The sequence below is a fragment of the Coenobita brevimanus genome, chromosome 100 (assembly GCF_032717465.1).
Source record: "Coenobita brevimanus isolate Jiangsu-jjx chromosome 100, ASM3271746v2, whole genome shotgun sequence".
NCBI classification, from domain to species: Eukaryota; Metazoa; Arthropoda; class Malacostraca; order Decapoda; family Coenobitidae; genus Coenobita; species Coenobita brevimanus.
This window is the reverse complement of record NC_137053.1, coordinates 53,723,983-53,750,644: the sequence shown is the minus strand read 5'-3', so window position 1 is coordinate 53,750,644 and position 26,662 is coordinate 53,723,983. Positions and strand designations below refer to the sequence as shown.

General features: G+C 42.1%; 1 protein-coding gene across 1 annotated transcript in view; it reads left to right on the top strand.

The window, feature by feature from the left end:
* The window catches only part of LOC145414591 (sodium channel protein 1 brain-like), a 1,229,691-nt gene that overhangs the window by 891,216 nt on the left and 311,813 nt on the right, over positions 1 to 26,662 (top strand). Inside the window, exon 29 of the mRNA XM_080284113.1 lies at positions 7,926 to 8,059. Coding sequence (XP_080140239.1) covers positions 7,926 to 8,059 — 134 coding nt within the window. The remainder of the gene's footprint in view (positions 1 to 7,925; positions 8,060 to 26,662) is intronic.

Here is a 26,662-nt window from a genome sequence, read left to right as displayed (position 1 = left end):
CATAAACTTATCCTTCATTCTGCTCAGAATCTCCCGGATCTTCCAGAGTGGGTCAGTTTGGGAAGGTACATCGTTGTCGGCAAAGTGCAGGTTTCCCATGATGCTCCGGAAGCGATCTCTGGCCATGTACTTATTGAAGGTGGGTGAGGGTAGTAAGGGGTCCATGGACCAGTATTCTTCCAACTCATGCTTCTTTGAGTGTGGCATGAGAAGCATGAGGGCAAAGAACACATACAGCTCCTGCACTCCCAGCATGGACCACTGTTGCATCTTGGCTGCACCTGTACCACTTGCAGCACGTTGTGATTCATACCTGTTGGTCTCATCACATATGTGCTGCATGACTTCGTCATCGAGGAAGGCCAAAAGGAAGTCCACACACTCAGCATCCTCGTCAAGAGTGAAGGCAGGCTGTACTCCTGAGGAACTCTCGTCAAAATCGAGATGTTCAAGGACAAAATCGGACCCTTCCATCCATGCGAAGGCGTCCAGGATTCCCTGTCGTGGCGGTGTAGGGTGGGTGAGGGTAGAGGGTGGCTGTGAGGCAAATTTATCAGGTTCAAGGTCACTCGCATTGACCCTGGGTTGCCGTACAGCACTAGCAGCCCTTAGTCTACTAACAACTCTACTTTTACGGGTCAGGGATTTACTTCTTCCTCTACGGCCTGCCTTCACTGTTGATGCTGGTGGTGACTCGGACGACGAAGACTCCGGAGATAATTCAGCAGAAGAAGAGAAAGAAATGAGTGAAGTGGGGCTTGGGGAACGGGGAGGTGAATCAACTCGGGACTTATGGCGGGCTGGGTCACGTGGGGCCATTGTTCCGGTGCTAACCCGCTGCCTTTTCACTCCTTTCCCAAATTCCTTCCCTTGCTGCACTAACGGCTCCTTTCCTTTGGAGCTAGGGATAACATGGGACACTGAAGCACTCGTACTAGTAGTTTCTGGCACGATTTCCTCACCCGGCTCATCACACGAATCCCCCGAAGGGTCAAAATCACTATCCATCATCACCATTGATAATTCAGCTAGTTCACGTTCCACTGCAGAGTCACTTAGTCTTTTCCTGCTTCCCCCACGAGTTTTTCTGGGTGTATAGGTCACGGGGCCCTTTGCAATGGGCGCAGAAGCGGCAGAAATGGCGGGGTGCGAGTGCGACATGCTTTGACCACAGAGGAGGACAAGGAACTAAATGCCGCGGCTTATCTGAGAAGGCAAGGGTTGACAGTGACAATGGGGCTGACAGCTGCTAACTTACCTGCTAATAAATTATTGGAAGAAAATCTTGGCAATACATAAAGAAATAGGTAGTTCCAGGTGAATGTAAATGTCACTTAGGCTTCTCCCTTCCTTTCTGATATATATTTTTATTACAGAAATAGATTACAAGGCATAATTCAAAGGGGAAATTACCGTGGTAATGTAGCGAATCAATGCATGTGAGGTGTTGTCAGGTGATAATTAGCCAATTCCTGGTGTATACCACTATCACTTACCTTATTTTTTTTTTGGTATATATTATTTTGTATAAGTATAGGGCATAGGGTTTATTTCAATGGATGAAATCTGTGGAAAAATCCGGGGGAGATTTGCTTAGTGCAGCGCGGCCGGGGAGGTGAGAGGGCAGGGTAATGGAGAGGAGGTAGGGAGGGGAGTCAGGAACTGGGGAAAATGGCTAAAATGTCAACAATGGATGGGAGTACAGATGAGATTTGGAGTGCTGACTAGTGTTGGACATTGGCAGTACTGATAGATGATACACGCCACCACTTGAAAGCCCGGGATAATTCAAAATAATACAGAATCACAAAAGTGACGCCCTGCGGTATGATCCATTGCGCCCGAGTGTCACGAAAGTGACGCCCCGCAGTTAAGAGGTTAAGTTCCTTTAATTTAGCTCTCTCTTCCTCATTTGCATCTCTCCTTGTCCACATATTTTTTATTCCATACTTATCTGCTAATTTCCAAGTCTTGTTGATTATTTCATTTGCCGTTACCTGAGATTGAAATTTTACATTTAGTTGCCTTGCCTCTCCCTCCACATATTTTCTCAGCCTAAACACTTCCTCGATCCTCTCTCGGGCTACGTCATTTCCTTCCATAACTATTGACACTATTTCCTTTGCCCTTCTCAGCTCTTCCCATTCTCTTGAGACCTCACTGACATTGGTTTTTCTTTCAGACCTGAGATAATCACTTGTTTTTTCTTGTCTGCTGGATCTCTGACAAGTGATTCTTTACTTATTAGTACCTTCACCACTTCCTTCTCCACCTTTTCCTGGTTTTCCTTTCTCTCTTATTCTAAAATCTCCATAAGACGTATCTTCCTGTTGATTTTTTTTCCATCTTTTGTGGTGTTCTTGGATTTCCCCTATACGATCCTCGTGCATCTTAGTTTTAGGGTCGTTCTCGTCAAGTTTACATTTCATTTTATCCTTTTCCTTCTCCAACCTTTTATTTCCCCATGTAAGCTGTTTTATTTCACTTGTGGCTGATTCATTACTCGCTTTTAAGTCAGACACCTTTTTCTCCTAGTCAACACTCCTTGAGCAGATGCTCTCTTAACATATTTTTCAACTCCTTTAACTCCCTCTCCTGTTCCAAGGTTTGTTCTTATAATTCACTAATTATTGCCCATACCTGTTTTAATTCCTGGACATTCTTCTCAGCGATTTTCTCCACACTTGTTACTTGTGTTTGGTTCAGTTTGATACTTCTGTAGTTTTGATCTTCATTGGAGAACCCTGTGATCTCACTATCGCTGGATGTAAACATTGAACAACTTGTCTCCTCCATGGTGCAATCTTACAAAATTTAAAACCATCACTGTGTTTTGTTTTTGTTTAACTGACACCTCCGGCTTATTTTCATTCAAATGAAATGGGACCACCACTCATCCATTCAATTTGCATATTCACAATAGGCATGCTTCCTTTTCGCTGCTGATTTTGTGTTATTTTCCCACGATCTGCATGGATCTCCGCCGCTGACAACGTCTTGTGTGTTCTTACCTAATTGTTCTTACCTAATTGTATCTTTACAGGAATGGGTCAAGCTTGTACTGTCCCGTGTCTGAAACCATATTTATCGTACATATCCTTAAATTTGTGAATTGTTTTGGCACACACTATTTCATTCGGTAGTGCATTCCATTGATCAATTGCTCTGTTTGGGAAACTGAATTTCCTTACGTCTTTATCACCTCTCTTCTTATGCAGTTTTTTGCAGTGTCCTCTTGCTGATGCTTCTCCATATGTTAAGTAATCATTTATGTCTATTTTCTTCTTCCCGGATATGCACTTATATAGCATTATCATGTCACCTCTTTTCCTTCTGTCCTGTAGTGTTGGTAGATTCAGTTTATTTAGTCTTTCTTCGTAGCTTAGGTCCCGTAAGCTTGGTATCCATCTTGTAGCAGCCCTTTGAACTTTTTCAATCTTGTCTATGTGTTTTTTGAGATGAGGACTCCAGACTACTGATGCATATTCCAGGGTTGGTCTAATGAATGATGTTATTATCCTTCTTAGCATGTCTTCATTTATGTATGTGAATGCGATTCTCATATTTGCAAGCAGTGTATACATATTCCGTACCTTCTCGCTGATGTGGTCAGCCGGAGACAGTCTGTTATTGATAATCACACCTAGGTCCTTCTTTCTTTCTGATGTGTATAGGGTTTTATTTCCTAACTTATAATCCCAATCAGGTTTTTTTCCACTTTTACCAAACTTGATTACATGACACTTGTCCACATTGAATTCCATTTGCCATGTATTACTCCATTCATGAAGTTTATTTAATTCTTCTTGTAGCTCTTTACAAGAGTCTGTGTTAGTAATTCTCCTTTGTATTTTTGCATCATCTGCAAACATATTCAGATAGCTCTCATTTCCGGTGTTACTGTTTATATCATTTATATACACTAGAAACATGATTGGTGCCAGCACTGAACCCTGTGGTACTCCACTAGTCACTTCTTTCCATGATGAGTAGTTTCCTCTTAGTACTGTTCTCATTTCTCGTTTTATGAGAAAATCTTGCATCCAACAAAACAGTTTGCCTCGAATTCCTCCTTGATGGTACAGTTTCCATAGAAGTCTTTGGTGTGGTACTGTGTCAAAAGCTTTCTTGAAATCTAAATAGATACTGTCCACCCATCCTTCTCTTTCCTGTATTGTGTTTGTTACTCTGTCATAGTAGCTCAACAGATTAGTAACACATGATTTTCCTTTTCTGAAACCAAGTTGTCTTTCTGTTATCATAGTGTGTTCTTCTAGATGATTTACCCAAGCTTTTCTTATAAGCTTTTCTAATACCTTGCTTACAACACTGGTCAGTGATACTGGTCAGTAGTTGAGTGGATTTTGTCTATTTCCTTTCTTGAATAAGGGGACAATATTTGCTTTTTTCCAAATATCAGGTAGTTTACCTTGACTCAAGGATTTCTTGAAAATTAAAAATAATGGTTTACTTAACTCCTTTGCACATTCTCGTAGTACCCAACATGAAATTTCATCAGGACCACCTCCTATTCCTCTATCTAAATTACTGAACTCCTCCTGTATTACTTTTTCTGCTATTTGTATATCTGGTAGTATGTGTGGACATGCTTGTTCCACATAGTCCCTCTCAAAATTTTTTTCTTCTGTAAAAACTAATTGGAAATTCTTATTTAGTGCTTCACAAATATCTTTCTCTTGTGTATAAGTGATTCCCTTGTCTGTAATGGATTGTATTATATATTTTACTTTGGTTTTACTTCTGATGTAGCTGTAAAACGGCTTTGGTTGATCACTACATTTATTTATTATATCCTCCTCAAAGTGTGTTTGGGCTTCCCTCCTTATTCTTGTATAATCGTTTCTTGCCTGTCTGTAATTATTATACGCCCTTTCACTATTGTGTCTTCTGTATCTATTCCACAACAAATCTCTTCTTTCTTTTGATTTTTTACATTCTGTATTGAACCATTTCTGTATTTTCTTATCTGCTTCTTTGTGCTGTGGGATGTACTTCTGGACTCCTATTTCATAAAATTCACAGAATTTTTATATACGGCATTTAAATCTTGTCCTCTAAGCTCATTTTCCCAATCAACTTCTAAGAAATACTTTTTTAGGTCTTGATAATTTCCCTTTTTATAGTTTAGGCTCTTTTTGTAACTTTCAATGCTGTTAGCTATGTCATATGCTATCCTGAAGTTGTAATATAGTACTGCATGATCGCTTTTGCCGAGTGGAGGGTGATATATTAAACTGTCAATATCATGTTCTTGCCTAGTAAATATTAGATCTAGCACTGAAGGTACATCGAGTCCTCTTTTTCTGGTGGTTTCCCTCACATGTTGCATTAGGAAAAACTCTTGCACGAGATCCAGGAGCTTTTGGTCCCAACAGCTTTCTTGGCTAATTATATCTAGAGTATTCCAATTTATATTTGAATTAAAATCCCCAGTTAGTATAATTCTTTCCGATTTCTCTTCCATTTTATGTAGTAATGATCTTAAACTCTGAATTGTACTCACTGGCAGGTCCTCATATTCGTCTCTTTCCCATGTGTTTGATCTGGGTGGCATGTACAAATTGGCTACAATTACTTTCCCTTCAGATGTGTTGATCTCTACTGCAATCAGTTCTACTTGTGATGGTATATCTAGTTTTATTTCATTGACTTTTAGATTTTTCTTATTTATTATTTTAATTCCTCCTCCTTTTTTTAAATTTCTGTCTCTTCTCCATATATTGTATTCCTCTAAGTTTAGTATGTCATTGGATATCCTTGGTGTTAATTTTGTTTCAGTTAGGCATATTATTTGTGGTTCATTTTCTCTGACATAATCATTCATCTCTAGTAATTTAGATACCATTCCATCCACATTTGAGTACATCAACTTTATCATCTTGTTTATATACTTGTCATGACATGGTTTTACTACCTTCCTCCTTTTTATTCCATCCTGTTTGTGTACCACTTTCATACCTGCAATCCTATTACTTTGTAAAAAAATATCTTCTTCTCCTCTTCTGATCTTCCCTCATTTTTTGTTTTTGCTTCCTCCCTTTTCTCTTTCAGTAATTCCAGTTCCTCTTGTGTTAGGCATCTTTTTATCCAATCATTTTTGAACTCCTCTTTTTCCATAAGATTCTTTGCATTTTTTAGTATCTCCTCCACAGTGTTTACACTCTGGAAAGTCACCTTTAGAGGTCTTGTCCTGCTTTTCTCGTATTTCCCTAACCTTTTGTGTTCCCCTGTGTCTTTACTACAGATTTCCTCTGATACTTCTTTCAGTAAGCTTGTTACATTTGCCATCTTTTTGTCTCTTGTGATCTTGTTTTTTACTTCTTCCTCTTCTATACCAGTGATTACTATAGATTTGTTTATATCTACTGAATCTCTGACTAACTTTGGATTGTTTTGGATTATTCTTTTCACTTCCTGTTTAATGCTTTTTTCCTCCACCCTTGTTTCTAAGTCTTTCTTTACTTTCACCATTTCGGCATACGTGGTTTCCATATCATTTTTGTAGCTTTGCAAAGCTTCATTCACCTGTGTTATCTTCTCCTCAATATCACTGCTTTGGTCTATCAGACTACTTACTTGCCTAATTGTTTCGGTGTCATTTTTGAACTCTTCCATAACACTCTCGTGATTGACTACTGTACTTGCCATTTCACTCATTTTTTTCCTAAGTGTACTCAATTCCACTGTTAGTTCACTGATGGTTGTGTCTTTCTTGTTGGCCTCCCTTCCTAGTTTTTCTATTTCTTCCTTTTGCAAGTGCATCTGCTTCTTTATTTCATCAATTTCATTTTTGAAAGCCATTTCTAGTTTGTGTACACATTCAACCAGTCTATTATGAGTCTCCACTTCAACCAGTTCTTGGTAGAAATCATCATTTTGCTTTCTGCCTTTATCCCTTTTCTTTTCCAAATTTGCTTTACCAAAGTATGTATCCATTTTGCAATACTAGAAGTACAAAGTATGTACTTACATTCCCCGTGCTGCTTTAGTCTAAACAAACCTCAGCTGACTGAGCGCATTCTTTCGTCTTGGTTCTCTTTTCTGTTTGAACAAGTCTTGTTTAAACTTTTTTTATTTTCTTTTAATAATGAAAAATCATGTAGTCTAACCTGGTACAGAGCTTGACTCATATAAAGATACTAATTTAGGTAATGCCATCGGCCGTGTTGGTTCGGTACGGAGCGCTGATGTCGCACGTCTGCCTCCTTTGACTCCCTCTGTGTGTGTGTGTGTGTGTGTGTGTGTGTGTGTGTGCACACATGGGCTCACATGTGTGCATGCGTGTGTGAATGCATCCGTGCCTGTTTACCTGCATGAGTGTGTCGAAAATAGTATTTTTCAGATTAGGGAGAGGCATCTAGTTTGAAGGAGTTATTGGAGATTATTTTTAACCCCAAAGCAGAACAAAATTGTCTGAAGGCAGCAAGAATGTGAACATGTAATTGTAGTCAAGGAGCAGACAATTTATGGTAAAATAATAATAATATGTAGTTTCCTGTATACCAAGAAACCATTTACAATGCTGGGTGGTAACCGTATAACCAAACTATGGGACCTGGTGGTTTAGTGGGTAATTAAGGTGCTCCAATCAGATTGAGCTTGTGTAGGTTTATATCCAAAGGGTGGTTGGGGTTTATTGCTCACATAATGCCACTCAGGGATGAGTGAGGCTGGTCACTCTCATCTTAAATGATAGGACCAACTTGCCAAGCCCCAGGTTCCTACTTTCCTCACTGGGTGACATAGATAGGATTGGATAATGGATAGATGGAAGAATGATCAGTTATTACTAAGCCTTCTTGTTGTGGGAAATATGATTTTGATGATGATGATGATGATGATAAAAGAAAGTAATGTGAAAATATTATGGTGAATTCATCCCAATCTTTCTCCTCATTGGCCAGGTTTGAGATATCGATTTTTGTGCTGATTTTCCTGAACATGGTGACAATGGCAATCGAGCACTACCACCAGAGTCGCACTGTGGCCTTCACCCTCGAGGTCTTCAATGCTCTTTTCACCACCATCTTTGGCCTTGGTAGGTGTATCTCCCTGTATTTTGCAGTCATATGCACCTGATGATTTAATGGTTAGAATACCCAAGCCAGAGAGATGGCCTTGCATAGGTTCAGTCCCCAAGAGGTGACTGGAGGTTTTTCAGCCATGTAGGAGTAGACTGGTCATCCACCCTTAAATGTGTTGAACTATGACAGGGCAGCCTCAAGCAACTCATCTTGAAGGGGTACATTCAATGGCTGTTACTTGTATTTTTTTAATAGTGTGGCCTCAGAGATGAGGGACTACATAGAGAGGCTGCTGGAGATTGAGCAGCATGGAGAGCCACCATTAGATGATCAAAGCCAATACATGCAAGCATGTTGGAGTCTTTATTAACGATACAATATAATACGATATGATATGAATGCTTGATGATGAAATAGTAAATGTATTGGTAGCTACTGTAATGACATCAGGAGCATAGACTGGCAACCCATCCTTAAATGTAAACAGAGGTAGCATAACCTTGGACCTAGCACTCCAAAGAGGGTAATATCAGGCATCATGGAAAAAAAAGAGTGAATATACAAGATAATTTATTGTGATAGTAGAGTTTAAAGTTCAGGTAATTTGATATTGCCAAAACACATGAAGATGATACTGGTTTTGTTGTAAGTGTTCAGAGTACATACAGTATACTCTCAATAATAAAGAGTTCATGCATTATTTATCAATTTTTACAGTTACCTAGAAAAATTTTATGATTGCTAATTTGCATGGAAAATGACATTGATTGCTAATTTGCATGGAAAATGACAGAGTTACAAATCACATCAAGTAGCTCCACCCAGCTGGAGGCACCCATCATCCTCTCACTTGATATAATGATGTTTTCAGGTGAGTGACAAGGCAAGTGATATCCTCTAAACTAGGATACCATTTACTATGTTGAGTGGTAACCATATAACCAAATGACACATGGTGGATTAATGGGTTAAGGCACCCCAGTTGGATTGAACATGCAATGATGTATATCTGATAGATGGTTTGAAGCTTATTGCTCATACAATGCCACTCAGGAGCAAGTGAGGCATTTCACCCTCACCTTAAATGTCAGGACTGAATAGTCTGGCCCCAGACTCATTTGCTCTTGATCAGGCAAACACAGATTGAGTGACGAATTAATTAGTAGATAAGCTTCCAAGCTATGCCAGTAAAGGGTATAGTAAACTAAGTACTGCGCAAAAATTTAAGCAGTGTTGGTACCACAAAATACTTGGTTGTACAGTAATCAGTTATCTGGATGCTCCGTATCCAGTCATGCTCCATGTACAGACATTAGGCCATGCTCTATTAGCTCCGTATCAGGATCATATGTCTGTACCCGGACATAAAAGTTCCGAGATTGGCAGCCAGCCAGCCTGCAAAGTAAAACAAGTCTGTTAGATGGTTCACTGGCCTCTCTGTCCATGGGTGGGTTATAGACCATAACTCACAAGCAATGGAAACAAGGCTGTCCAGCTCCCTACCGAATTGCCAAAGTCCCTTGGCCCCCCCGATCACTGGTTGCATACCAGCAGCTCGTGTATTACAGACTGTTACCCACAAGCTGAGCGAGAATGGCTGTCTGGCTTCCAACCAAATGGTCAAAGTCCCCCCCCCCTCCCCCCAATCACTTGTTACATACCAGCAGTGGATGTGTACTACAGACTTTAACCCACAAGCTGAGTAAGAATGGCTGTCTAGCTCGCAACTGAATGGTCAAAGTCCACTGGCTACCTGGATTAGTCTGAAACTCCTGGCCACGCATGGCCATCTGCCTCCTTACTGAATGGTCAAAGTCACATCACTGTCAGATTACTCAGGCACTCCTTATGCCCATGATGTACGGGGGATCTAATGTTTCTGCCACGTTGTGACATTTGCCTGGGCAAGCGAAAAGGACCCTTGCGCTCGTAGGTCAGTGTGCCACATTTTGCTTGTTTGCACATAGCCAAGCGTGGGTAGAGATGTGGCAACTGCATACTCTCCCCAGCTATGCCACACCTCAGTTCCTACCTTTGTCTTTCCGCGTGTGGATGTGCTTGGCCGAGGTAAAACAATGGCAGCTTCCATTGTTGCGTTTGTGGTGGTGCCCTACCTTCTGCAGGCCTTAATCTTCCTCTGCGGTATTCTCTTGTAAGTGACGATGGCCCCACTACCACCTGAGAAACAAAAGAGGAGGGTTTTGGTTCTGGAGAAGAAGCTGTGACTTAACCTGTTAAACCTTGTTTGATATCAAGAAGTCACGGGACAAGCTGACTCAGTACAGACAAGACTACAGCAATACCATTTGAAAAGGCAGCCAGAAGGTGATGTCCCAGCCCTGCCACACCAGCATCGACCAGTCGACTTTGGTTTGGTTCCACCAGCAACGGGATGCTGGCATGCTTGTACGTGGACCGAGTTGAAGGCTGCAGCTGAGAAGTTTGCATGCCTACACAGCATGCATGGCTTCAAGGCATCCAAGGGTTGGCTCGTCTGGTTCTAACTTCGGCATGGACTTGGTGCCATAAGGCATGTGGCAAGGCTGTAGATGCGGCAGCAACGGATGTTGAACCATTTCATCAGAAAGTGCAGCACCTGATAGAGAAGGAGAGTCTTGCTTTCGGTCAAGTGTACAATGCTGATGAAACAGGCCTGTTCTACCACTCCTTGCCCACCAACACCCAGGCAGAATAGATAGAGAAGATTGTGCCTGGTCAGAAGTTGTCCAGTGTGTCTCAGTGTTGTACTGTGCCAGTGCTGTTGGGATGCACCGCCTCAAACCCATTGTTGTTGGACGTGCAAAACAACCACTTTGTCTCCATGGGTTAACCCCTTAACCGCGGGGCGTCACTTTTGTGATTCTGTGTTACTTTGAATTCGCCCAGGCTTTCAAGTGGTGGCTTGTATCATCTATCAGTACTGCCAATGTCCAACACTAGGCAGCACTCCTAATTTCATCTGTACTCCCATCCATTGTTAACAATTTAGCCATTTCTCCCTGTTCTTGACTCCCCTCCCTACCTCCCCTCCATTACCCTCTCCTCACGCCTGCCCGGCCGTGCTACACTAAGTAAATCTTCCTTGGAATTTTCCACTGATTTCATCCATTGAAATAAGCCCTATGCCCTATTCTTATACCAAATAATATATACAAAAAAGAAATAAGGTAAGTGATAGTGCCATACATCTGGAATTGGCTAATTATCACCTGACAACACCTCATGTGCACTCGTTCACTAATTTTCGCTGTTTATTTCCCCTTGAATTATGCCGTATAATCTATTTTCGTAATAAAAATATATATAAGAGAGGAAGGGAGAAGCCTAAGTGATATATACATTCACCTGGATCTACCTAAGTTATTACTTATTGTCTAGATTTCCTGCCAATCATTTCATAGCATATATATTAGCAGTTGTCACCACGCTGACATTGGCAGCATTGCACTCCCCCTAGGCCACCACACTGTATTCAGTTTACTGTCGTCTTTCAAGGTGAAACCACGTCGGATTTGCGCCTGTCCAATTCCGCCGATTTTTAGCCTCATGTAAAGGGCCCTGTGACCTCTACCCCCTACTAAACCTCGTGTGGAAAGGGGTAAAGGGCTAAGTGACTGCTGTGGAACATCAACTGGCTAATTTGTCAATGAAAATGATAGACAGTGACTACGATCTTTCTGGAAGAAGTGGAAATGTAAATAATGTGTAAACAGCAAGTGAAAGCAATGAATGTAAATATAAGTGAACAGTGGAAAATAGTTTTATACGTTACTGCAAGTGACAGTGCATAACACAGTGTAAATAAAATAGAAATGTAAATAATGTAAATAAAATAGAGAATGTAAATAGAAATATAAATGAGTAGTAATATAAGAATACAAGTATATATACTAGGGGTAATGAAAGTGAAAGTTTCACTCTAGCATGTATGAATACTATGAGTTATGAAAGTGAAAGTGAAAGTGACAGATTCACTCTCAGTGCTAGTATACAGGACGAGAAAGTGAATGCTATGTATTATACTGAAAGAGAAATTGAATCCGTACAGTGACAATAAACTACTATTACTGGAGGAAACTTATGGATAAAGACTGTAGATATATATAAGTGTTATATAGTAATAGAAATATAAAGTGTGAGTGTTTTTATGAATAATAAATGACAGAACACCAGCAGCGAACAAGCGCAAGTGGGAAGGTCATACACGCTCGTAATTTTCATTGCTTTCACAGTTTTTTTTTTTTTTTTTTTTTTTTTTTTTGAGTATGGATTCCAAACTATTTGAGAATCATAGAATAGTGTTTCTAGTGATAATATCAGGCTGTGGTAATCATATTACGGGTTGTCGGGAAGTGTAAAAATGAGACTTCGTTACCCAACTTCAGAGGTCTCCACAAGTCCTACAGTACTCGACGAAGGCTCAACAAACATCCCAGGAGAAAGCTGAAGGTATGTGCCATAAGCATATTTAATTTTAATATTCTTGGACTAATAACTGATTTTTGGCAAATATTTTTAGAGAGTCTGTCGGAGCACGAATATGCCTGCGAGACACGCAAGTCAAGCAAAAACAACCCCGCGGTTTAGGGGTTTGGATAGTCTGGCTGTTGTGTGGTACCATTCTGTGAAGGCCTGGTTTACCTCAAAGATCTTCAGAGACTGGTTCCACAGACACTTTGTTAAGGAGGTTATCCGTTATCTAGTGGAGGAACTTGGTATTCCTTATGGTCAGGTGAAGGCTCTCCTGATCCTCGACAATGCCCCTGCGTATTCGTCAGAGAAGGATTTGGTTGCTGATAACAGCTGTATTAGCTGCACATTTCTGCCACTTAATATGACTGCTGTTATTCAACCATTGGACCAAGGTGTATCATAGCAGCCAAGAGACTGTACCGTTGGAGGCTCCTCGACGAGGTGATGGTGGTGCTTGAGGACAAGGAAGGGGCCGACATACAAAGGGAGCGGACCTTGGAGAATCTGCAGCATTACATCAAGTCTGCGGTGGTCAACTGGGCCAGTGCTTGGAAGGAAGTCTCCATCAAAACCCTGGAAAGTGGTTGGTCTCATCTCCTTCAGGGATGTGAGGCCTTGCCCGAGTTTGAAGGATTTGATGTGGACGATTTGCACCTTCAGCCACGAAATGCTGGCGAGGATGTGTATGTCGATGACGTAAGGGATTGATTGGACAATAGCGGCGGTGATCCAGGTTATTAGACGTTGTCTGATGAGGATATCACTGCTGCTGTCTGTTCGGGGCCGATGGAGGAAAGCGATGAGGACAAGAACCAGGACCCTGACTCTGGCCACCCAACCACTCAATCATTCCCATGTCTTGGTGCACCATGGGCCGGCATCAGGCAGGTGCTCGAATATGCCGAGCATCCTCATTGCGACAGGGAGTTGGTGCCATTCAGGCTGGTGATGGATCTGTGGACAGTCAGGGACGTTGTCATCCTCCAGCATCGTCACACCTATCATTAGACGAAGATCAACTCCTTCAGGCCTACCACTTCCATGAGTGCCAGCCCCTTCCCACCACCACCACCACCACCCTGTTGATCCTAGTCTTCACTCTCGGACCCACAACCGAGCACATCAACAGCTGTTGAGTCGCCATAGGACGTGAGCTTGCGGCTGTCTTCAGAGTCTTCTGAAATGGGTAAGGCTCCATCATCTTGCCGCCCATCCCCGCTCATTGCCTGGCTTCAGCAGATGGAGGAGGAGGAGGAAGAGGAGTTCTTTGATCTATGCTGAGTTACAGTGTTAGCCTCTAGACCACATGGGATACCTGTACACCTGCTGGAGCCTTACAACAACTGTCTGCTGTTCACTGGGTGGTAAGTACTGTGGATTTTTTAATAATTTTTATTGTTTATGCATTGTTTCCATAGTGTTTAGGATTGTACTGCATATTCCAATGTGTGTTTTGATATCTAAAAACAACTGAAAGACTGCAGAACATGGCCAAACGTAGGAGGGGTACTGTGCATATAGGTAGGATTTTTGTGTTTTTTCGTTGTTAATGCATTGTTTCCGTAGTGTCTAGGATTATATTTCACCTTGCAATGTGTGATTTGATGTCTAAAAACAGCCGAAAGACTGCAGAACACCACCAAAATTAGGAGGGGTACTGTGCAAATAGGTGAGGTTTTTGTGCTTTTTTGTTGTTTATGCATTGCTATGCTCCTCGTGTGACGACATAGGATTGGATGATGGATGAATGGATAGGATTATATTGCATATTCCAGTATGTGTTTTGCTGTCTAAAAACAACAGAAAGACCAGATAACACTGCCACAATTAGGAGGGGTACTGTACATATAGGTTGGTTGTATGGATAGGGTTGGGTATGTGTAGGGAATGGGTACAGTTGAGGATATTGCTCTGTATCTGAACTTTGGCCCTATCCAGACATCTCTTTGGCTCTGTTATGTCAGATGATTGAGGGATTACTGTATTAATTTTTAATGGAGTTTTGTTTATTATGTGGTAGGTGGGGGTGCCCTCCATTTACTAATTTAATGTCATACTACCTTCAGTTGACCCTGCTCTGAGTGTCTTTCTTACCAAATGGGATGCCGGGTGGTCTAGTGCATTAAGGAATTCCAGCTGATTATGGCCCATAATGGTCTACATTCAAGGTGTGGTTGGAAAGCTCACATAAAAGTACCAAGAAAGAAGTGACTGGTTACTCTCATCTTACTTGGCTTAGGGCTAAGGAGGGGGGGAGCAGCTTGGGACGTGCCCAAGAGGGGGCCCGTGCTCTCCAAGATAGTGTTAAGGGGAAGGGAAATATAGCATAATTCACTCTGGAATGATGTATTGGATTTCTAAAATATTGTATAAATATATATATATAAAAGGAATTAAGAATAATTATATGTAAACAAACTAAAACAAAGCTATGATTTCTTTTTCTTCTTTTTCTTTTTTTTTAATGTGTCCAACACTGGGCATAGGCTTCACAGCCTGCTCCCAAAGCCCAGTAGTCCTCTTACTTACCATACACCTATACATGTCATCACTTCGGCACTAACACCCACCGTCCATATTGAATACATGCTAGGGCTGTACATGCAGGATTGGTGTATTGGTATTAGTGGGGATATTTTTATGACATGTCGGCAGGTCTTCTGGTTGTTCAGTAAAGTCTGATTTTATAAAATTCAAATCCTTAAGCTGTTCCCTGCCCCAACGGGGATTTGAACCTAGGTCAGGTAGGACTGCAGGTCACCTCTCTACTGACTTAGCCACTGCCTCCACTTTTTTACATTTAGAGTTGAGATGTGTATTACTATATTTTTATGCCGTACTGAAGAGGCCAAAGGATATAAACAACCTCTGCTTGCTGTATTATTTGTTTTAGCCTCTTCTTTTGTCTTCTTTCGTTTTAGCCTCATATACTTTACACAAAGGAAAAGGGGAGAGAAAAGTATGTGGTAACCATAAGGGTATTTGCCTTCTTAGTGTGATTGGAAAAATATATCGTAGAATACTTACTGATAGGATTAGGCATATAACAGAGGAGCTACATAGTTGGAGAAGAACAAGGGGGATTTAGGAAGGGAAAAGGGTGTGTAGATCAGATATTTATTGTAAGATGTTTGGTGGAGAAGTATCTAGAGAAAAGAAAGAAAGTGTATGCTGCCTTCTTGGACTTGGAGAATGCATATAACAGAGTAGATATGCAAGGTATGTGGAAGGTACAGTATTAAGAATATATGGAGTGGATGGGAAATTGTTGAGTGCTGTGACGAGTATGTACGAGGGAGCTAGGGCTACGGTGCGAGTTGATGGTGAGCTGAGTGAGTTCTTTGATCTAAAATTGGGACTGAAACAGGGGTCTGTGATGTCTTTATGGCTGTTTAATATATTCATGGATGGGGTTGTAAAGGAGGTGCAAGGTAGGGCAGTGGATGTGGGGGTGGCTCTATTGAATGAGGGTGAGGTGTGAAAGATTCCTGTGTTGCTGTTTGCTGATGATATTGTTGAGTGAAGATGAATGGGAGTTGCAGGGTTTGGTGAATGAATTTGGGACATTGTGTAAGAAGAGGAATCTGAAGGTAATGTAAACAAGAGTAAAGTTATGGTGTTTAAAAGGAATGAAGTCACAGAATGCACAGTGAGGTTGGATGGTGAGGATTTGGAGAATGTGAGTACATTCAAGTACTTGGGTAATATGATGAGTAAGGATAGAAGTTTTGGGGATGAAGTACTTGAAAGGATACAGCAGGGAAGGAAGGTTGTTGATTCACTGAAAGCAGTGATGAGAAATAGGGAGGTGAGCATGGAAGTTAAGAAATCACTGCATGATAGATAGTATTGTGATCCCTGCCCTGACGTATGGAAGCGATGCATGGACCTTGCTAGAGGGGAACAAGTCAAGAGTGAGAGCAATGGAAATGAGTTACCTGAGAGGAGCATGTGGAGTGACATGGAGGGACAGGTTGCTGAATGAAGAAGGGAAAGAACGTCGCCGGATGGATGTGGATGTGGTTGAGAAAATTAGGAGAAATATATGGGGGTGGTTTGGACATGTGGAGAGAATGGAGAATAAAAGACTGACTAAGAGGGTGTATGTAGGTGAAGTGGAGGGAGGGAGAGGGAAGGGGAGATCAAGGATGAGGTGGAGGGATGAAGTTGAGAGGTATATGAGGGAGGGGGGAATGAGCTGGGGGGAGATCAGTCAAATGGTGGATGACAGAGCGACTTGGAGGCATTTTGTCTGCGGCCACCCTTTGTGGGATTAGGGTGTTAGGCTGTAGATAGATAGATAGGTAGATCAATAGAGCTGATTGATCAGGTGCTCTTCCTGAAGAAAATCCACATGTCCAACTTCGGAGACATCAGACTGGAGTTGATCAAATTACTGAGTGAGATGTGTGACCTAGGACAGTCTACTGTAGAATGTTCGCAAATTGTTGCATTATTCTTCATGTGTTCTGCACGCTGTCAGTAACAGTTGCAGAGGGTGAACACTCATTCAGTACACTGGCCAGGGAAAAGAATTGTCTTCAAAACACAGCGTCCCAGGAGCGTCCTTCAGTTGTGTGTTTGCTGTCCATCGAATGCAGACTGGCCCAGAATGCTAGACTGTTTAGTGGTTATAGAAAATTTTGTCAACAGAAAAGCATGAAAAGCCATGCTAAAGTAGACAGCAGTAAAATGTAAAATGCAGTGCCATAAAGTTTAAATCACCACAACTGATTTTTTCTTCTTTATGGGACATTACAGTAATCCCTCATTTACCCAGACATAATAGAGCCAAAGGCATGTCCAGGTAGTGGCAACATCCAGATGATAAACACTATTCTCCTACCATACCCAGACCCTTCATATACCTGCCTCCAACCTATACATAACCTATTTTTACAGTACCTTTCCTTAATTTGGCAGTGTTTTCCAGTCATTCAGGCATATTTACACATCAAAACACACATAGGAATATCCAAAGTAGTGGTAAACACCAAGAAAACCATGCAGAAAAATCACTGACAACCAAAACACACCCAACCTATACACTGCTGTATGAACTGTACCCCTCTTTATTTTGGCAGTGTTTTCTGGTCATTCTTCCATATTTTGACATTTCTTTCCTGTCTCTTCTTATTGCTTTTCTTTCCTTTATGGGTGGCTTTACATTGAGTGACAAGCCAAATAGTTTCCTCTAAGTCAGGAAAACATTTACAACGCTGGGTGGTAACCATATACCCAAACCATACGTTCTCCCTATGTGTCAACAAGTGGGTTGGTGGAGGGTTAGTGTCCCTTCTCGTAAAACAAATAATTCAAAGTCAAACGGCCACCCCTAACGGGATTATGGCGTCTGGCAATAGATAGTTTGATAGAAAACACATAAGATTATCCAAAATAATTTTCAACACAAAGAAAACCATGCAAAAAAAAAATGAATATCAAAAAACACCCTAACTAAACAGTACTGTATGTACAGTACCCCTCCTATTTTTGGCACTGTTTTCAGGTCATTCTTCCATATTTTGACATAAAAAAATGCATGGGAACTTCCTAAATAACTTTTTACACCAAGGAAGCTATGAAAGAAACTTAAAGTTCCATGCCAAAAAACATTCTGTTGGGGTACATACAACCCAGTGTACTGCAGACTGCAGACAGGCTTCTTAACCCGCACACCTCCAGCAGGTGTAAAGTTGTCCCATGTGGTCTAGTGGCAAACATTTGTGCCTAGCAAATGTTCTATAACTCCTCCTCCTCCCCCTCCTCCTGAACCTGCTGGAGCTGGGCGATGACCGGTGACGTACAGTGCGGTGATGGGTGCCAACCCATCTCAGGAGACTCCAGAGACAGCCGCACACTTATATCCAGCAGAGATTCAATGGCTGTTGACATGCTCGGTTGTGGGTCTGATGGTGATGGTGGGTAACAAGGTGGTGGTGGTGGTGGTGGTGGTGGTGGTGAGAATGGGCTGGCACTTGTGGGGGTTGCAGGCTTGAAGAAGGAGCCGATCCTGGTCTGATGATAGGACCAACGATTCTGCCGAAGGATGACAGTGTTCCGGACTGCCTGCAGCTCCATCGCCAGGCTGAGAGGCACCAACTCCTTGTCACAGTGCTGGTGCTCAGCATATTCCAGCACCCCCTCCAGGTAACCACGTAGGACATTGAGACAAGGGATTGAAGGAGTTGCAGAGGGCTGCGAGTCAGGGTCCTCATCCTCTTCCTTGTCGGTCTCGCTGTCCCCTTCCTTGCCTGCAGAGGCAGCAGTGGTGATCTCCTCATCAGACATGGTCTAATAACCAGGATTGCCGCTGTTGTCATCCAGCCAATCACTCATGTCATTGACATCCACCTGCTCTCCTCCTGTTCGAAGGCAGCTGTGGAAATCATCCACATCAAACCCCTCAAAGTTGTGCATGGCTTTGATTCTCTGGAGGAGATGAGACCAACCGCTATCGAAGATTTTCACGGGGACTTCCAGGTGAACACTGCAGACGTCAAGTTGTAATGCCGAAGACTCTGTAAGGTTTGCTTCCCATGAGTGTCCATGACCACATCCTCGTCCTCCAGCACCACCATCACCTTGTTCAGGAACCTTCAGTGGTACAGTCTCTTCACAGCCATGATAACATTCTGGTCCATTGGTTGAATCAGAGCAGTTGTATTAGGTGGCAGAAATATGCACCTAATCTGCCTACCATAAGCAACCAAATCCTTCTCAGACGGATGCATGGGGGCATTGTCCAGGAGCACGCCTGGTTGCAAGCAATACCAAGGATCTCCGTTTAATAACGGATAACCTCTTTAACCAAATGTCTGTGGAATTAATCTCTGAAGATCTTAACAACAGAATGGTTCCACACAACAAGCAGGCCATCCACCAACCCACAGAGACAACGTGGTTGTTTTGCACGCCCAACAACAACGGGCTTGAGGTGGTGCATCCTGTTAGCATTGGCACAGCACAAAACAAAAACGTTGGGACAACTTCTGACCAGGCACAGTCTTCTCCCTTTCCTCAGCCAGGATGTTGGTGGGCAAGGAACAGTAGAACAGACCAGTTTCATCAGCACTATAGACTTGACCGAGGGCAAAGCCCTCGTCCTTGATCAGGCATTGCACTTTCTGGCGAAACGGGTCTACTTCCTCCGCTGCTGCATCCAAGGCATTGTCGTGTGCCTTATAGCCAGTAAGTCCATGTCGAAGCTTGAAGCAGAAGAGCCATCCCTCGGATGCCTTGAAGTCGCGCAAGTTGTGCAGCATCCTTCACCTCTGTCCCACGCACTAGCACACTGGCACCACGTTACTGGCGAAACCACATCAGTGTCAACCAGTTGATAATGGTGTGCCGGGCCTGGGCCATTACCTTCCTATTGCTCCTAAGTGTGCTTTCACCACAGTCCTGTTCATACTGCGTAAGCTTGTTATGTGACATCTTGATATCAAACATTGTTGAATGGGCTAGATCATATTTGCAAAGAATGCTTCCTGTGGTCCGGCCCCTGTCAACCTTGCCCAATATCTCACATTTCTTTTCCAGAGTCAGAGCCTTCCTCTTCCACTTCACAGGTGGTGGTTGAGTCATCACCACACACACGAGAATACAACATAGGAGGACCACAGTTTGAAAAATGTAGGGGACCACCACAAATGCAACTGCATTCACAACCATTCATGCAAGCAATTTAATGTGGCAAAACAAAGGCGAGAACTGAGGTGTGGGCTTTTGTTGGCCAGCAAGCAATACAGGGTTGCTATATCGCACCCAATGGTTCCGTCCGAGCACAGAGGAAGCAAAACACAGCAGACTGACACCTGCATATAAGGTTCACTTCCGCTTGCCCAGGCAATAGTTAGCACGTGACGGCAACAGCGGATGAAAAGTACATCACCGCCTCAGGCAATGTATGACTAATGCAGCCTCCCAGGGAACTCTGACCATTCGGTAGGGAAACAGACAGGCGCGCTTGCTGGGGGGTTTCACACTAATCCTGGAGGCCAGAGGACTCCCGCCATTTGATATACAGGCGGACGGGCGCTTTTACCGTACATTTACTCGTGGCTTGTCGTCCATGTCACACACGTGGTGGCCACTGGTACCCCCCAGCCAGGAACAACACTTTCCCCGTCAATTCAAAAATATCAACAGGATTTTCTCGAAAATATGCACAATGTGTTTCCCAGGCAAAATTACGTATGTCATCCTAACCTAACCTAACCAAAACTAACCTATCCCATTAGGGCTGCTTGGCTAAGGTGGCTGACTATGGTGTTGAAACGCATACCCATATCGAATGGAAGTGTACTGTACAGTACATGCACACATACAACACTGTGTACAGTACTATCATATGCATTTGTACAGAGATTACTGTACTGATATTGTAATCTTATCGTGGTAAGAAATTCTCTCTCTCTCTCTCTCTCTCTCTCTCTCTCTTTGTGCATGTGTGTGTGTGTGTGTGTATTTGCCTAGTTGTATTTACCTAGTTGTGATATATGGGAAATGAGCAACGCTTGTGGGATCCTGTCTCTGTTTCTCAGTAAGTCAAATTTTGCTTTGAAATCGTTTAAGTTTTTAGACTGGACAATCTCTTTGTTCAGGCTAATCTACAGGTCCATGCATCTACAGTATAAGGAAAACTATATTTCTTGATGTCCATCCAGCAGCTTCGCTTTTTCAGTTTCATTCCGTGTCCTCTTGTTACTCTCTTATCCCATACAAACCGATCTTCTCTGTCAGTTTTATCTACTTCCATCATGGTCCTGAACACTGCAATCATGTCACCCGTCTCCTTTCCTTTAAGGAAGGCACATCCAGCTTTTCCAGCCACTCTCTGTACGACAGATTTGTGAGGCTGGGGATCATCTTCGTTGCTGTTCTTTATATTCTCTCGATCTTGTTTATACCTTTCTTTTTGTGTGGGGATCACACTTTTGCTGCATATTCTGACCTGGAGCAGATCATGGCCACTATCAATTTTTTCATCATCTCCTCATCCATGTAATGAAATGCTGCTTTTATGATAGTCAAGAGTTTATACGTCTCTCTAGCTGTCTTATGTTTTTCAGGTGACAAAGTATCCTGGACCAGCACTCCCAAATCTTTCTCTTCTCTCACTTTTGTGATTGGTTCATTACCCATGAAAGAATTTAGAAATGGTCTCTTGGTACTTTTACCCATTTCCAATATTTTACTTTTTTTTTCATTGAATTTCATTTCCCATATCCGCGTCCAATCATGTATCCTTTCCAGGTCCTCCTGCAGCATTTTGCAGTCTTCCTCAACTTCTACTTTCCTCAAGATCTTTGCATCATCAGCAAGCAGATTTGCATACCTGTTCATTCCATCAACCATATTGTTTACGTAAAGCAGGAACGTTACTGGCGCTAACACCGAGCCCTGTGGGACTCCACTTGTTACTTCCCTCCATCCAGACATCCTGTCCTTTATTACTGTCCTCATTTGTCTGTCTCTCAAGAAGTCTCTCATCCACTCCAGGAGGTTTCCCTTCAGTCCTCCTATGTGCTCCAATTTCCACATAAGCCGCTTATGGGGTACCTTGTCAAAGACTTTCTCCAAATATAAATACTGCACACACAATCCACCCAACTGTCTCTCTCCTGTAGCATGTCAGTCGCTCTTGAGTAAAAGCTCAACAAGTTGGAAACACATGACCTTCCACTTCTGATTCCAAACTGACTCAGCCAAAATGTTCATAGCCTCCATATATTTTATCCATCTGTCTTTCAGGATTCTCTCCCACAATTTTGCGACCATGCTGGTCAGGGACGCTGGTCTATAATTCTGGGGTTCTTCCCTGTTTCCTTCCTTATAAATTGATACCAAATTGGCCCTCCTCCATTCCTGAGGCACTTTCCCCTCTTCCAGAGAACACACAATTAAACTGTGAATCTTATCTGCCAGTTGTTCTCTGCATTCCTTCAGTACCCAGTGAGACATTCCATCTGGTCCTGGGGCATTCCTTACATCTTGAGTTTCCAGTGATTTATACATTTCCTGCACTTCCACTTTAGTATCTTTTATCACTACATTTCTAGTTACTCCCTCTCCCTCCACAAAATCCCTTTCTTTAGTGAAAACTGATTGGAAACATTTGTTCATTATTTCAGCCTACATTGCTGCATCTTTATAGACCTCTCCTTTTACTTTCAGTTTGGTGATTCCTTCCTTTTGTTTCAGTTTGCCATTGACAGATCCATAAAACAATTTGGGTTCTTCCTTACATTTGTCAATTATACCTTTTTCAAAGTTCATTTCTTCCTCTCTGCATATTCTTTTATATTCATTTCTAGTTCTTTTATATTCTTCCTTTGTTCTGTTATTACCTCTTTCTCCAGTTGTTCCACACCATGCCCCTCTCTTTTTTTTTTTTTTTTTTTTTTTGCTATCATACACCTTCTGTTAAACCACTCCTTTTTCCTGTTTTCTTTCCCACTTACTCTTGGAACATATTTTTCCACTCCTGAATTATAGAGGTCTAGAAAGATATCCCACTTCATCTGTATCTCTCTTGTTTTTCTGAATTTTCTCCAGTCCGCATTTTCGAAAAATTGTCTCAGTCCTATAAAGTTTGCTCTCCCAAAATTGTATCTTCCCTGCCTGAAAAACTTGTCTCTTGGCACCACGTTCCCTTTTATCATCTGGAACTCAGTGACCATGTGATCACTTTTTCCTATAGGACACAGATATTTCAAAGATTTAATTACGTCAGGTTCTTTGGTAAACAGTAAATCTAGTCTTGCTGGTGTGTCATCACCTCGGAATTGTGTCTCTTCTTTGACCCACTGGGTCATTACATTATTCATTGCTATATTTAACAATATAGTGCCCATGAATCTTCAATGCCTCCTGAGTCTCATTCTTCCCAGTTCACCTCTGTACAATTAAAATCACCCATTAGAATTACATTGTTGCTTTTCTCAATCACACTTTTTAGATAACTAACCATGTCTGACAACATCTCCTGGTATTCGTCTTCATTCCATGGTCTTGTCTTAGGGGGAACATATACTACCACCATATCTCTCTTCCAATTCTCTCCAGTTTCTAATTTCATGTTTACCACATCAGCCCTACCCTCTCCCATATCTACAGTATCCACATTTATGTTGTTCTTCACTGCTATCATCACTGCTGCCATTTTTTCTTTTCTGTCACTTCTCCACAGTTTGTATTTACCATCTCCCATCAATATCCTCTCTTAACTTGGTCTCTACAATGCACATCTGGTTCATGTACCCTCAAGAAATCATTGATTTCTAGTCTTACCAATATTAAACAATCAGCATTAATATATGCCACTTTCAAACTTTTTTCAGTCTTTTAATTCCCTCCTCTCTCCCTCTGTCCATCGGTACCACTTCCCCAAAATCTGATCCATAACTGTCCAGTGGAACACTGTCTTCTCTTCCTCCGTTCTCTGTTCGTTTTTTGGCTTTGCTCCTTTACTAACTCGTTTGTTTTAGCTCTTTCTTCCTTAATTGCATCTCTCCTTATCCAAACGTTCTTGAACCCCCTTTTAGTCTGATAATTTCCATGTTCTGTTGATGGTTTCATTTACCATTACCTGAGACTTAAACTGTACCTTAAGTGGCCTCGCCTTTCCTTCTTCATGCTTTCCTAACATAAATGCTTCTTCAGTCTCTTCTTGAGCTTTGTTTTTACCCTCCATAACTACTGATATTATCTCTTTAACATTACTCAGTTCTTCTCTATCTCTTTCTGATCTTACTGTCATTCGTTTTTCTTTTACTCCTGAAATTATCACACATTTTTCTTATCTGCTACATCCCTGACTAAAGATTCTGTACTTCCCAGTACCCTAACCACTTCCTTCTCCACCTTTTCCTTGCTTTGGTGTTCCATAATCTCTTTCAAATTTACATTTCCTTTCTCTTGAATTTTCTTCTACCCCTTGTATTGGTCCTTGATTTCCTTAATGTGCTCATCTTGCATCCTTGATTTGGATTCATACTCATCTAGTTTACTTTTCATCCTGTCCCTTTCTTCTTCCAACCTCTTATTTCCCCTCGTGAGCATAAGACAGTATGGATCACTCGGGTCAAGGATTGTGTGGGTAAGGTTGAAAGTTGGAATACAAATGTGGGCGATTGTGCGTGTGTATGTGCCAACGCAAGATCGTGCTAGCAGAGTGAGAGAAGAGTTCTGGACAAATGTGGAAGTGTGCGTGGAAAAGTTTGGAAGGAATGAGAGAGTGTTTTTGATCGGTGATATGAATGGTAAAGTAGGGAATGTGAAGGCGGATGGAATAGTTGGTGAGTGGGGTGTACCTGCTAAGATAGATGAGAATGGCAGTGCGTTAGTGGACATTTGTGCTGGGAGGGGGTTGGTGATAGCCAAAACCCTCTTCAGGCACAAAATGATCCACAGGTATACATGGCGAGTGATGTTAAGGGTGGGTGGTGAACTGAATGAAAGGAAGGCAATGATTGATTATGTGTGTGTGGATGAAAGAATGCGAAGATGTGTAATGGATGCAAGAGCTTGTAGAGGTTGTGGGAGTGGACTTTCTTACCACTACTTGGTGGTGGCAAGAATTAAGATCCAAGTAAGATGGAGAAATAGAAGAAGGGAAAGACGAGAGGAAGGAGTAGTTGCACGGAGAGTGAAAAGGTTACAAGAGGATGAGAAAAAGGCAGAGTATAATAGAGAAGTGGAGGAATGATTGAGCAAATTTGAATTGGAGCAGATGGGAGACGTGGAAGATGTGTGCAGGATATTTACAGAAGAAATATGTGCAGCATGTGATGTGGTGTGTGGGAGGAAGAGAATACAGAGGAGGGTGCAAGGAACAGCGTGGTGGACTGAAGAGGTGAGACAGACTGTGGCACAAAAGAAGAAAGCATACAATGAATGGATGAGAAATAGGGGCGTGGAAGAAGTTGAGAGGCGGAAGAGAGTTATATGTAGAAAGAAAGAGAGAGGTGAAAAGATTAGTAAGAGAGAGTAAGAAGAGAGTGGATGAGGAATTTGGAAGGAATTTAAGTGTAAAGTGGAGGGACTGTAAGAAAATGTTCTGGAAAGAGTTGAAGAGAGTAAGACAGGGTGGAAATGAGGTTAGCAGGGGAGTGAAAGATAAAAATGGTAGATTACTAGTGGAGAAGGGAGAAAAAGTGAGCAGATGGAGAGAACACTTTAAGGAATTGTTGAACATAGAGGATGGAAGTAATGCGAATATAAGTGGCTGGGGAATGGCTGGGAGAAGGAGGGAGGTGAGAAGACAGGAAGAAATCAGTAGGATAGAAGTTGTGGAAGCAATGAAGAAAGTTAAATTGGGGAATTTCCCAGGAATTGATAGAGTGTGTGGTGAAATGCTGAAGCATGGGGGAGAGATAGTAGTAGAATGGATGTGGAAGATGTGCAGATTGGCCTGGGAGGCAGGTAGAGTCCCGGAGGATTGGAAGTCAGGTATAATTATTCCCTTGTACAAAGGAAAAGGGGAAAAAGAAGTGTGTGGTAATCATAGGGGCATTTGTCTTCTTAGTGTAATAGGAAAAGTGTATGGTAGGATACTTACTGACAGAGTTAGAGAAAGAACAGAGGAATTAGTTGGAGAAGTACAGGGAGGCTTTAGGAAGGGAAGAGGTTGTGTAGATCAGATATTCATTCTTAGATCTTTAGTGGAAAAGTTTCTAGAGAAGGGAAAGAAGTTGTATGCGGCTTTCATGGATTTGGAGAAAGCATATGACAGGGTGGATAGACAAGGATTGTGGAAAGTATTAAGAATATATGGAGTAGATGGGAAGTTGTTGAATGCTGTGAAGAGTATGTATGATGGTGCTAAGGCTGCAGTGCATGTGGATGGTGAATTGAGTGAATTTTTCTCTTTGAAGGCTGGGTTGAAACAGGGATGTGTCATGTCTCCATGGTTGTTCAATCTGTACATGGATGGGGTAATAAAAGAGGTACGAGGTAGGGTAGTGGATGTTGGAGTGGCCCTGGTGAGAGAAGATAGTGTTTGGAAACTCCCTGTACTTTTGTTTGCAGATGATACTGTGTTGTTGAGTGAAGACGAAGGGGAGCTGCAAGGCTTGGTGGATGAGTTTGAGAGAGTGTGTAAGAAACGGAATCTAAAGGTGAATGTAGGAAAGAGTAAA